At 41.5% G+C, this 13,901-nt stretch overlaps 1 protein-coding gene across 3 annotated transcripts in view; it reads right to left on the reverse strand.

The window, feature by feature from the left end:
• The window catches only part of RBMS1 (RNA binding motif single stranded interacting protein 1), a 190,388-nt gene that overhangs the window by 122,510 nt on the left and 53,977 nt on the right, over nucleotides 1-13,901 (reverse strand). The window contains exon 1 of one of the 3 annotated variants that reach the window (XM_024203216.3): nucleotides 3,587-4,314. The exons of the other annotated variants lie outside the window; for them this stretch is intronic. Within the exon in view, the coding sequence (XP_024058984.1) occupies nucleotides 3,587-3,649 (63 nt within the window). The 5' untranslated portion in view covers nucleotides 3,650-4,314. Of the gene's footprint in view, nucleotides 1-3,586; nucleotides 4,315-13,901 lie in introns of those variants that run through there. 3 annotated transcript variants of the gene reach the window in all.

Here is a 13,901-nt window from a genome sequence, read left to right on the forward strand (position 1 = left end):
TAATCTGCTTGAAAGCAGCAAACTATGTAAATCTACTTATACTGGTGAGATAAACATTACACTCATCAAAATGTAACAAGTACCATTGTTACCAGGCAAAACTGTTAAAAATAAATTAAAAAAAAAAAATCACTGGGCTTTCTTACAGCAGCTCAGATACTGATCCAGCATCTACTGGTGAGACTCAATGGTTACTTCATCCTAAACCTAAATAGCTACTTGCTCTGGCCCCCAAAAATCAGAGATGAGGAAAAGTGGGCTGAACACAGTGATATAAAATCCCAAATCAAATGACTACAGCAGCTCTACAGATACAAAGAGCAGATGGAAGGGAGGAGGCCCAATTTTCCATCACATTGGCATTACACGGGCGTAAATATGTTGACTTCGTTGTTGCTACCTTGGATTTACGTAGGCAAAACTGAAAGGGGAAAATTCAGGCTCCCTATATACGTAGGTTGTAATGAAGAGAGATCTAAAAGAGTCTACAACAGAGGGTGAAGAGGTATTACCACTTATTATAGACTCTTCACAGTAAATAGAATATCCTCCTTTAAAAGAAGAGTGAAAATATTAGACTGTATTTAGCCACTTTCACATAGCAGGTATGATCACAACTGTTTTGACAGACAAACTACTGAAGGATAAAACCAACTGGGATAGGCAATGCATTGTCCACATTCTTCAGCCAGACTTGAACTTGCATTCTGTTTTTGTCTGGGCATTACCTGCCAAGTTACTACTCACTTCTGCAGCTTCAAACTTTGACATGAGCTCAGTAAGAGCATTTTTAACGTGCTCGTCTGTCCGCAATGCAGGCAAATCCTATTTAATACAGATGACTTCAGAGAACAGAGCTTGCTACTCACCCTACCACTATAGAAGAGGAAAAGATTAGGCACCACCCACCTCTGTCTGACCTGAAAATGAAGTAGCTGACTGGCTCCTAGGAGCCTGCGTACACAGAGAGATAGAAACAGATAGCAAGCATAGTACTATAATCACAGATTCCTTTGTAAAATGAACATTACTTTTAGGCAACAAATAGATTGTATCAGTGAAATCCTGGCCCCATTGAAACCATTGGGATTTTTGCTACGGATTACAATGAGGCAAAATTATATTATAATTCCTTCCCACTAAAGCTGACAGCGTACTTCTTTCCTTTTGCTGATAGATTGCAGTCAACTTTCAGCAACAATCTGGCACCAACCAGAAATTTTGACAGAAAAAACCAGATTATTTTATCAAAGATTCAGGATTCTATTAACATCTTACACGATTCTGCTACCACTTATAAACACATTATAATTGAAAAGCCAGCATGGGCTATCCCAGAGTATTTACTTTTCATTTTAAAAATTCTTTTAACTTCTTCTCTGGCTCATATACTGGATACTCCCTTTTAACATAAAAGAAAACCAGCCTCTTAGAATACAAATACAATTTTTTTGAAAATGGATTAGATTGAATTGTACATCAATAAATCTACTTTATATCAAATGGAGGGTTAGACTCATATCCTGTGACACTAATTCATCCATGCAGGTGAAGTCTAAGTGAAAATGAAATCACCAAGTCACTCTTATTCCCAATGAAATCAATAGGAGTTTTGCACAGACTTCAATGGGAAAAGGCTCAAACCCCAGCTCCCTATGTAGGAAATGTTTGAATAGAGAATGGCTAAACACTAACAAAAGAAAGCTCTGGTACCCAGGGTCTTAGGACTACATAATACCCATGCATTCATTTCTTCCTCTACTACTGAAAAAGAAAAAAAAAAAGTCTGTTTGTTTTTCTAATTCAGTCAGGCCTTTTAGTTCTTTGAATCTAAGGAGTGCACTGTGAAAAGAAGAGCATCTTATCAGCATGCTCCAGACCAGCAGGCTAACTCAGATCCTTACACAAAACATACAACCCTTCAGTAAAGAGGCCTCACCCTTAGAGTTGTCCTCCCTATCTCCTTGCTAACACCCTGTTGCACCCTAACAAACAAACGAACACACCAGACCCCAAGGTGCCTTACTTAATTAACTATCCTTTCAGGTAATGTAAGAAAATAGTGTCTAATACATTGGCTTCCCTTACAAAGTATGCAGACACACGATACAAGAGCTGAACTATGGTTGTATCTGGGGGATTTATTTATTTTTTAAAAATCACCACCCAATAATCATATTTTATTACATATAGACACACACTTCAAATGCAAGAAGCAATGATGACTCATTGTTGGGTGTCATCTGCAGAATGTTGTTGAGATATCATCATAAGTGATTTGTATTGTAAGGATGTTTCTTTAAAATGGGGGAAGAGAGCAGCAAATTATGAAAGCTCACTTAAACTCTAAGTAAAGATAAACCTAATGTACACCGTTGCACTGGTTAATCATTATAATCCTAATCATTCACATGCTTACCTACCAGAGAAACATACATGAATTTTAATTTTAATTTTTTTTAAATTAAAATCAGTAATTCCATGAAACCCTGCAGTAAAGTGACGCTCCGTTACAATGTGATGTGATCTGATATTTCTATCTTTAATGCATCCCAACTCCAGACAGAATGACAATGCCTCCTGCACCATTATGATGATAAATTAATTTGTTTCCACTGCTAAGGGGGGGCAGACTCCAAAGGTGATTTGTGTTTCCACCTCCCCAGCCCACAAGAAAATAAATGACAGTGTGTAGTGGTGGTGAGTTGGTTGGGGTTTTTTTTGGTCAACCAAGCATCTTGCCACTGACTTCTAATCCATGTAACCTTTTCTATACAAGCACAGGGTCCTCACTTTTTCTGACAAACCTGAAGCACATGCTTTTTGTTTGTTTGATCAAAGGTTTAATTAAAACTGGTCTGTTTTGTAATAAATACTATGTGACAAAGCCAATACTAAAAATCAGAAACAGGAAACAGTTTTCCTAGTCTCTCCCACCCCCACCGCAGCAGAGGATGTTGGTCTAACCATTCCAGCTGTTTTCAAAACTTAAGATGCTAAAATGTCCGTTTCAAAACAGTTCCATAGATGTGAATGGTTCAAGTTTATCAAAACTATCTGTCTGCTCATAAAATGTCACAGGATTTCCCTTGTACTGCTAGGGGGCGGGGAGAGCGGGAGGGGGGTGGGGGGAGGTGAAGCTCAGCCGCGACAGCCGAGGTTTTTTGGAGGGTATGGGGGGTTTTGTTTGTTTTGAAAGCACGTTCGTCCTTTTTGTCATTTTATCAGAAAGGAAAACATTCAGCCTGAAGTTTCGATTTTCAATGCATGTTGCAACTTCACTCCTTACCAAAAAAAAAAAAAAAAAAAACCCCAGCAAAGCCAGGGCTCCCTGGGCGGCACACCACACGCCTCTCCGCTGCTAAGGCCACCCGGCTGAAGTCGCCTGACCGACACCAGATCGCCTCTCTTTCGGGTACTCAGCAAGGTCACCACCACGCAGCCCGGAGAGGGGACTCTCGTCCAAGGCAGCGGGACGGGCGCAGCTGATCGCTAAGAGACTGGAAGTTACAGCCCCTGCCACTCACCCCCCCCCCCCCCCCCCCCCCCCCCCCCCTCCCGGGGAGGGGGAGCGCTGCTCTCTTACCTGTTTCCTATAGGGAGTCCTGCTGCCGCCCGCCGGGTTACTGCTGCTATTGGGGAAAATCATCGCCCCGCCTAAGCCCCAGCTTCCCCTCGGGATGGGCAGCAAGTTTTGTGCCAACTTGCGCGCAGGGGCGGCTGCGGTGCGGGGCGAGGTGCCTCCCTCCCTCCCCGGCGGCGGCGGCGGCTGCTGCCTCCGAGCCGGAGTTCCGCGCACGACGACGCCTCTCTCCCCCTTCCGCTCCGGGGATCAGCCGCGCAGCGCCTACCGTACGAGCAGCAGCCGCCGCGACCGAAGAGAGTTCATTGATCTGGCGGCGGCGGCAGCAGCAGCGGGCGCTTCCCCAGCAGCGGCAGAGCCGATCCCACCTACCAGCGGCCTCAACCACCGCCCAGAGAGAGAGCAGCGCCGCAGGAGACAGCCCACAGCCGGCTCTGCGCCCGGCCCCTGCGCCCGGCCTGCCCAGCACGCCGCCGCCTCCTGCCCTGGCCGCTCTGCTCTGCGCAGGGGCGCTCGGCTGCCGCCCGCTGCGCGGGACCCCGGAGGAGCAGGCGGCGGCCGCCCCTGTCCCGCCGAATGGTTGCTTCTGGCCCCCGCATACCGCACATTCCACGGTGCAGCCAGCAGCTCCCTGCGCACCAGCGGCGGCAGCACTGCGCCCCTGGGCTAGGCGCTCCGCGGCCAGGCGAGCGCACGGGGGGGGCGTCGCCTCCGCAACACCTGGGGAAGGGCCCGAATATGCAGCCAGCAGGGGTCTAGTCTAGCCCTTTAATCTGCCGGGCCAGCAGCAAAGCACCCCCCACAGCCCTCCTTCCCCGGGCTGGACAGAGCTGCGCCTTCGATAAAGCTGTGCAGCCTGGCCCGGACACACAGTTCAGTCTCACAAACGCAGGGGGAGACAGGGCCAGAACCGGCCAGCCTAAGGTTCTGCATGCTGGACCGCTAGACCAAGGTGGAAACCAGGCGCAAATCCAGAATGGATCGAAACTCGCTAAATGGCTGAGAAGGGGGCAACTTCTCATGTGGCCAGGGGTCTGAAAACTAACACCTGGATCTGGCATTTTGCAGTGGCTCAAACCAAAACCTTGCATCCAAACAACCCCAAACTTTGGGGCTAGAAGCCACCATGCTGGTGAGCCTGTTTAAAAACTTACATAGTCAGAAATCTAGTTCAAAACTTTGCAGCTTGTGTACATCTCTTCAAATATGTGATTCCCTTTCTTACACATACACAGGATCAGAGAGAGACTGCAAGTTTACTTTTCAAAAGGACCAAAACCCTGTTCCCTTTGTAGTCAATAAGAGTTTTGCCAGTGATTGATTTTTGCCTGTGTGAAATCTACTGGATTGTCCCTCATGGCCTGAAAGAAGAACTAAAGTCATTAAGTCCAAAATCTAGCCTTATGGTCTGAGATAGCTACCACAGTTTTGGGGAATTCATCCATCCTAAATCCCACCAATCCCTCCAAATAATTTTTTTTGAAGTTTGAGGGAAATCCCATCCCCCCCAAAATTTAGGGCCTTGGGGAGTTTTGCAGTTACTGGAAAATTAGATTCCTAACGTTTGTTGAGGAAAAGGGAGGCAAATGCCTTCCAAATTTTAGATGTGTTATTCAGAACTCTCAACCCTTTTTGTTGTGCCCTATCATTGGTTACGACTGGTTTCATCTATAAAATAAAATTAGACTTTGTTCAACTCTGTAGTTTCATAGAGGTGACTCTGTAAGAGGACCTTCCAATGAGGACACCTAGTTCCAAGGTTTTCTTTGGTATTTTTTATTCTCTTCGATAGTAAGCACTCACTCCAAAAATGGATTGGGAACATGGATTGCTGGGAAGAAACATAGATTTGCCACTTGGTTCAGCACTGAAATGTTGAGCTGCATACCAAAACAGCTATGCCAGCTCTATAGTGTTTGGTGCTGGTAGCAACTTGGAAAATGTCCACCCCCTGAACCTTCAGTTTCTTTTTGCAATAAGCAGTCACTAAATATTTTGGTGCCATAGCATTTTGCTGCCCTAGACAACAGCATATTCTAGTATAGCCAACACTGAAAAAGCAGTGCCACTTGGCAGAACTGTTATCTGTGTAACAGTAAACACCACCAAAACCCACAAAAAAACCCACACTGCACCTAAAAACTGAACTCATCCACAGTTACATTCCATGTTAAACCTGACCTTTGAATAATTGTTCAGAACTAGTCAAAAACCACTCCCGATGTGTGGTATGTGCACATGCTATCTTACTTCTGCATGCTTTGAATTAGTATTTCCAAGGGAAAAGAAAAACTGCACAAGGCTGGCAGCACAGTCTTCTAGTACAGGTGAGTCTCATCTTACGCAGGCGTTCCGTTCCGCGGTTAGTGCGTAAAGCGAAAACCGCGTACAGTCAAAATTACATTGAGTTGAATGGCAGGCAGAATCGCCCGCACTACAAGTACAGTATTAAAATTGTTATTTTTCTCTTTTTTTTTTTGCCGACCGCGTAAAGCTGAAATTGCGCATGTTAAATGCGCGTAAGATGCGACAGACCTGTAGTCAACAAAAGTGAGAAAGATCTTCACGAATCCTCTACTCTTACAAAATGACTTTGGGAGTAGGAGACACCTGAATTGATATCTTCCTCCTGTCCCCAGATAACAAAGGCTTCTGAGGAACTTCAGTTTTCCCTTGTTTCCCACCCTTTCCCAATACACTTAAAAACTGGTGTGATGTAGACATTCCATATTCCATCACAGGTATTTTTAAAGCACCAATCATTGTGGTACTTAGATACCATTACAGGAATTAAAAGATTTAAGAACATTTCAAAAGGGAACTCTAAAAGCAGGAACTCTGCACTTTCATCCCCAGGTTGCTATTCTTTAGAGAGGATGTGGATTTCCCTCTCGTGGATTCAGTATGTGGCACGTGTTTTTTCAGGGACACTATATACTTTGGTTTTTTTAATGTTTGTGGTATAAAACGTAACATTAAACCATTCTGTGAAAATTTGAATAGAAAACATCACCCTCAAGAGATATTTCTTTTATTTATACTTTTGTTTAAAGGAGATTTGCAATGGCATTTTCAGAGGAGAAAGTGTATTAGCCTTGATGTCCTGGCCAAAGTAGCATTCAGCCTACCAAAATTCTCCCTGCATATCCAAATGGATACAGTAATCTTCCTCAATTCTTGCCCTAAATTATGAAATAGCCTTGTGTGCTGTTAAACAATAGCTATGTTCTACCCCAGAGCTGGCAGTGGCATTTTAGTGATGTAATGGTGGGTGAAGTGATTTCTGTGTCTGAGACTGAGTGTGCGTGAGAGAGAGAGAGAAGACTAATAAAGCTCGACAATACCTTCTGGGAGGAAAGGTGTTCTATATGTTTAAGATTTTACTAAGCACTTTCCCCACATTTTTTCTAGGATAAAAGGATCATCACTTGTTTGCAAATAAGACCCTCAGTCTTACCCGGCTAAGAGTAAAAATATTGAAACAGGCTCTTTGAAATGTATACAGAAGAGGACATTTAAATCACATTTGTCAAGGAAATTAATATTAATTATGTTATAACAGATGTGAACATATGTGCTAGTATGCAGGCACCTTCCTGGTTAAAGTTATAAATATGCAATTCAGTTTGTTCCTGAGGGGAATTGGTAAGCATGGAGGTTCTAAAGCTACCTTGATTAATATTTTGACAGTTTCTTTAACTAGCAGGAGTTGCTTAGTCAAAAAAGAAGGCAGCTTGCAGAGCAGAGCTAGTTACATTTTGTGGTTAAAATCTTCGTGCATTGCATGTTTATTGTTCAGAGATAGTTAAAAGATGTGTATTTGTAGATAAATTAAGGCCAGATCTGAGTTGAGCATACCACCAAGGGGTATCTGAACACCTAGACAGCAAGAGGAAGCCTTCAAAGGAACTAGAGAATATCTGGAAAACTTGGAAGCTTCCAAGTAATTACCATCAATCTCAGCAAACAGCAGATTGGTGAAACTAAACTCTTATTCTGTAAACAGTTCCACATACATAAATCACAGCTTCATGATTCAAATCAAATCCATGGTTTCTTACTGTACACAAAGCTAAATAAACTCTGTGGAAACCCTCCATCAAAGGTCATTCACTGCTGTGGTGGGACAGGTAGTATTTCTACCACTTCCCTCCCTAGAGGGTTCTCTTTTAGTAGGGTAACTTTAGTTTCCACTAGGGGCTTTTAGGAGCCTAGTCTGGATGTGCTGAATTCATGCATTCTGCCAGCTGCCCTGGCCATGTCCCCTTGTGAGCCAGTGCCACCCATATGGGGGGGCTGCCTACACACACCCCTGGTGCAGGGAAGGTTATGAGCACTTTGTACTCTCCCCTTCCAGTTGGGTCTTTCTACCATCATGGTCCTTTGTCACAGTATGTGTCAATTTATGAAGCCCAGCCCACTGAGCAAAAGGATAAAATCTGTAATCACTTCTGCAGTCAGCGCTGTTCCAAAGATGTTTCTCCTTGTAATTTAATTGACTTTATTCCACATATCATGAACAGTGACATCTAAATCTAAAAGTGGGTGTGCCATACTGACACAAAGGAATGCTCAGAGTCAATTTACCGCACTGGGTAAAGATCTTCCAGTGTATGACACAAAACAGGTCATGCCAGGTGGATGCTGAGAAGCAGAACAATTCAGAAGAAACATTTTAAAATATGCTAGATGGGATATGAAAACAAACTGCATGTTAGGAGTGCTGAGCATTTCCTGGGGGGGGGGAAATGCTGTCAAGGGAGCTGACAGCATCACACAAAATCAGACTTTAACTTTAGCACTAAACTGTTAAGAGATGGAGCAAGAAAAGCAATTAAGATAATGGCCCATGGAATAAAGCAAACTAAATTACAAGGAAAGCTGCCTTAGTGACTGTTAAATAATCTCCCAATTAATTGCTTTTGTTTAAGCTTTATGTATCATAAGTTAAGTGTCCGGATGACCAAAAGTAAAAAATAAATAAATCATATTTTGCTAAATGAGAAAGTGAGGAGAGGTCAGCAGAACATGGAAGAAATTAAAGTCATGAACATGCAAAGCGCTTCTATTCATAAACTACAATATGACATTTTTCTTGGGAAAAGGAAGGACATACTGAAGAAACAATGATTTCTGCAAAAAAACTTACAACTTACTAAGAGGCAGAAGAAAGATACACAAACAGAGAAAACTAAGAGAATGAGAAACAGATGTTTAAGAACATATTCCTAACATTACAAAAATAGTCACAGGAATATATACAGAAGTCAAATAGTCAAAAGTAAGAATGCAACCTCCTGCCTACGTTCAAGAGCAAAAAGTAAAGACAGATCAGACTCTTCAGGGAAACCATTTTCACCAGGGCTGACTCAAAACAGCTGCAGCAAGATATCCAGATTTAAATTTTGGAATTTGATTTTTAAAAATGCTGTATCACAACTGATATCACACCCATTCTTTGTCATCTTCACCTATCCAGAAATCCAGTTCTAATCCCACCCTACCATTTCATCTCCTTTTTCAAAACAAGTTCTTCCTCTAGCGTAAATCTCTGATTCCCTCTCCCCTTTTTCCCATCTGTTCCACAGCTCTATGCTGTCTTTTCCCTGTAACTCTCTTTGAGTAAAATTCACTCTTTTATTAATGCTGCCAAATTTAGTGTATGTGAAATGCTCTGGCCACTGAGTTGGTTCTTCTTTTGAAATTTCCCCTTAAAATCTACCTTTCCATTTTAATTTATGACGGACTTCTTATTTTGTGAAATGTTGTATGAAGGACATATTATAAAAGCAAATCACACCATAATAGGTAATTTTTTTGATTTTCTTCATTGATTATTAGTGCAAAGAATGTGAATATAGTGAATGATACAATCTATTGTTAATACCATACCAGCACTTTGTAATGTTATGGAATGTATTATTTATTTCTTGAAAGCCATGGTCAAGACATTACTTCATAAGAGCATTTCCACTGTCAAAACAAATGCCCCTTTGCTTATCATATGCTGTACATTCTGGGAAGTTTAAGTCTGAAAGATATTACTGTAATGCATTATAATACAACAGGAATCTAAGGAAGTTGCTTATATTTGACAAATTAGGTAATGACAACACAGGACAAAAACCAACTGTGGTTTGTGAAAATAACCAAAGTGACTCAAAAGAGCTGAACTCTGCCATTGGTATGATAATGCCAGACACTTGTTGGAACCTATAAAACAATCCAGATTCTATAAACAATTGCCAGAATTACTGTAAAACAAAGTAATAAAGATGGAGTGAGATGACAAAGTATATAGGTAATATTAACCAGTAAAGCAGTGAAAACAGTGCAAATTCATTACTTCATCAAGAGTTGCATACACTTTAAGAAAGACTTAAAATATCCAGCTTCTCTGATATAATTATTTGCTCACTGTTTTGTATATTTAGGGAGGGGGGAGGAATAGGTGGAGACAGGGAAAAGTTACCTACTACTTAACATTTTTTATGAAATGATAAATGATCTCTTGGAAATATTTGACTGTATGCATAATTATGAGTATATTGAAACTAAGGATGGTAATAAAAGAGAGAGAAAATCTGGAAATACCCAAACATACTTTGTAAAGCATCAAAATAAAGGTGTTCCATAAAGCAAAGCTTGGTTACATATGCTGATGCTCCAGCAGAGGATGGACCATGTGAACCAATATTTTTCTCCTACTACAAACTGGCTAGGTTTTATTTATTTCTTAGAAACTTCAGAAATAAGGAAGAGACAGAAAGAAATGCAAAGAAACCTACAATCAAAATGTGTTTGAAGATAAAATAAATAGTCAGAAATACTAAAGAAAGGGAATGTTGTTTAGTGGTTAGAGTACGGAACCGAGAGTCAGTAAAACTTATGCATTTTATTCCCTTCTGCGTCACTGTTTTCATATCTGGGACTGTGGACTGACATCAGTGGGGTATTTCAGTGCTCAGAACTTCTGAAAATCCGACCCCAAATCTCTCTGTGGCTCAGTTTTCATATCTATAAAATTGGGAGAGTGTTTAACTGATTCACAGAGATGTTGTGAAGATGTTTGTAAAGAACTTTGAACCCTTGAATGAAAGTTAAATACTATTAACTGAAACAAATTCTCTAATAAAACAATGAAGAAGACTGGCATAGCTACATACATCCTATCATCATTGGTTGCCAGAATAGGTCATTATAAAAAAAGGAAATAGAGGCAGAAAAAGGAGTAACTTAAAATATGGCGTAGCATACAAAAGAATAGCAAGCATGTGACAAACTGGAACATGGGACATTATTGCCATTAATGGCAACACTAGGCCACCAGCCCCAAGCTGCATGCTTGCAGAAACCTTGAAGAAAATAAAGGGCAAAAGTGTCCTCTGTATTCTGGACTATCCCCTGTTCTGAACTTGCAAAAGATCCACATGGCAGACTGGAGAGAAGAATTTCCCACTCCACAGATGATAGTATTCACATCGATAGCTTAGATCAAAAACAAAATCAAGACTTCTTCCCAACTATGCCTTTGTCCCAACACTGACTCTTGCTAATTTTTAAAACCGTGATTTCAGAAAATGTTCCCTGGAACCAAGTACTATTGTATTTGTTTGACATGCTGATTCAGCTCTTGGCCTCCAAGTTGCCAAGAAGGTATCTGTGAGTGTCAGCTGCTGTGTGAAAAGGAGGAGGTCATCAAACTCATTTCATAATCCACTGAACAGCTATCAACTAAAAACAATTTTTGGCTACCACCATTCAGAGCTATAACTAGCAATGAATTTCTTTACCATCCCCCCATACCCATTCACTACCTCAACTCCCATGACAAGAACTAAATATCAGTCCAACCAATAGTTCCAGCACCAATTTCCACTTTCAAAGATTGCATTTTTCCACTTATTATTCTGACGTGCATGTTGTGCAGTAGACATAAGAAAACAAATTTCCATTTATGTGCAAAATTATTTACGGTGCTCCTCATTAGAGCCATCATTTCAATTCCTATCACTCTAAACTTCGAGGTGAATATTTATCTTCAATAATCATTAAATTCATCACAGATGACTAAGAGCACTTTATTTCAGGGACCAATTTAAGGAACCTTAGTTTTCACTAAGCTATTTACTAGCTGTTCTGTATTAAGTGTCTCAAGCTGGCAACAGTGCAAATCACTGTGGGAAAGTATTTCAGAAAAAAGTTTGGTGAAGTAATTGACTTGCATTCACAATAAAGCTTTATATTTATTTTATTAAACAGATTCTGAAAGTTCTATTGATCAATTTCCACTGAAATCACTTAATGGTCTGTGCATGAAATCCCTACTGAAATCAGTAGAATGTTTGGTCAAAAATTTAATGTAGAACATGGGGTGAAATCCTGGCGCTGCAGCAGCCAATGGGAATCTTGCCCTTGTCTCCAGAGGAGCCAGGATTTCATACAGGGCTCTTATTTTTCATCCTAGGATATGGGAGACAGTTAAGATTTACAAATGCACATATAATTGGGCCCCAGAAAAGTCAGGAAGTTTCTAGTTAAGGTTGCTACAATGATCTGACCTCATCCCCATTGTGAAGTTGTACTACAATAGGTTTGGGTTAACTAGTCTGGGCAAAAAAAGAACAAGCCTGAACTTTTGCCCATTACCTGAACGTTCTTTGACATTCTCCACTGCTTTAGTAACTCTTCTTTTTCTTAGCCAGTTACAACTCCTCTCTGGGGCTCCACACAGCAAGGGGTCTCCCAATTCCAAGATCTCAAAGAGAGACTTCCATCCGAGCCAGTGACAGGATCTTCACACTGTCCCACTGCCAGCAGTCCAAGTGACTTACAGTTATTTCTGAGCATAGTGCTTACTACCAAATGTAGGTCCATAGAGTTCAATGCAAACACTTCAGAGTTTATGGAATTCTAGAACAGCAGTTCCAAACTGTGGATCAGGACAACAAAGTGGGTCATGACCCCATTTTAATGGGGTCACCAGGACTGGTGTTAGACTTGCTGGTGCCTGGGACTGAAGGTCCAAAGCCCAAGCCCAAGCCCAAGCCCCGCCACCCAGGGCCAAAGCCCGAGCCCCACCGCCTGGGGCTGAAGCCAAAGCCTGAGGCTTCACCCCTGGGTGGCAGGGTATGGGCTTTGGCTTCAGTGCTGGGTGGTGGGATTCAGGTTATAGGTCCCCTGCCCCAGGCTGAAACTCTTGGGCTTTGGCCTCCCACCTAGGATGGTGGGGCTCGGGTGGGCCCAGGCTTCATTCTCCCCTCCCATCCCCCCGGGGTTCTGTAGTAATTTTTGTTGTCAGAAAGGGGTTGTGGTACAATGACGTTTCAGAAACGCTGCTCTGGAACATTAAGGATTTCAGCAGCTGGCAATAGGGTCACTCCAGGGTTTGTTACTGGGAAGAACTAGGGAATGGATCTGGCAGGTGGAATTGGACTATTTTCTCCATGGTATTTAATTGTGAAACTACCCAGACATCTGCATTTGCACACATTGGTTTCTATGTTTATCAAGTTAATCTCTGGTGTAACTGGACACAACTCCAATAAAGCCAGTGGAGTGACACCAGGGTTAAAACTTGGTCCATTATGTTTATGTGATACCTTTTCTGGTGATGTGCCAACAAGAGGTGAAAGTCAATAAATACCACGTTCCATCCTATTAAAAGATAAGTATTTTACCCCTCCAAATCATAAATATCACTGAAAAGATATGGCTTGGGAGTTTGTAAAATCTGTTTACATAATCACACACTGCTTTGGACTATGTTATGTCTTTCAGGTCATTAATGTAATCTAGTGTGCCACAGTCTAGTCCAAAACAACATTCAATTATGTTTGATGAAGTAAGCTGTGAAAAACAGGTGAGTTTTGTACACCCACAGGTAGCTTGTGTGCTGTAATACTGATATGTACTTTATAAACTATGAGAGGTTACCAACTTTGAAAAGCAAACATACCCACTTCTTATATTTTCATTGTAATCAGCTACTTTAAAGCAGGCAGTCTCATTACTATAAATTGCACTGGAGGCATTTTTGACTTGCAAAGGAATTCATAAAAATCATGTCAGATCATGCCAACTAAGAGATTATATAAATCACATTTTTCTACAAAGTGAAAAATACATTTCACATCCAAGAAATTTCAGATTGGTTTATGAATAGAGCCCACTGTTTTAGAACTTTGTGATGAATCTTAACATGACTGTGGGCCCCAATAAACCAGACAATATGAAAAGGAAGTTAAAAACCTAAAAAAGGCTGGATCTTTGTATATTATTCCTCCTACCCACTATACTTTCACCAAGGCTGTTATTC

Source organism: Terrapene carolina, unplaced genomic scaffold, assembly GCF_002925995.2.
Source record: "Terrapene carolina triunguis isolate 2854851 unplaced genomic scaffold, T_m_triunguis-2.0 Scaffold62, whole genome shotgun sequence".
NCBI lineage: Eukaryota > Metazoa > Chordata > Testudines > Emydidae > Terrapene > Terrapene triunguis.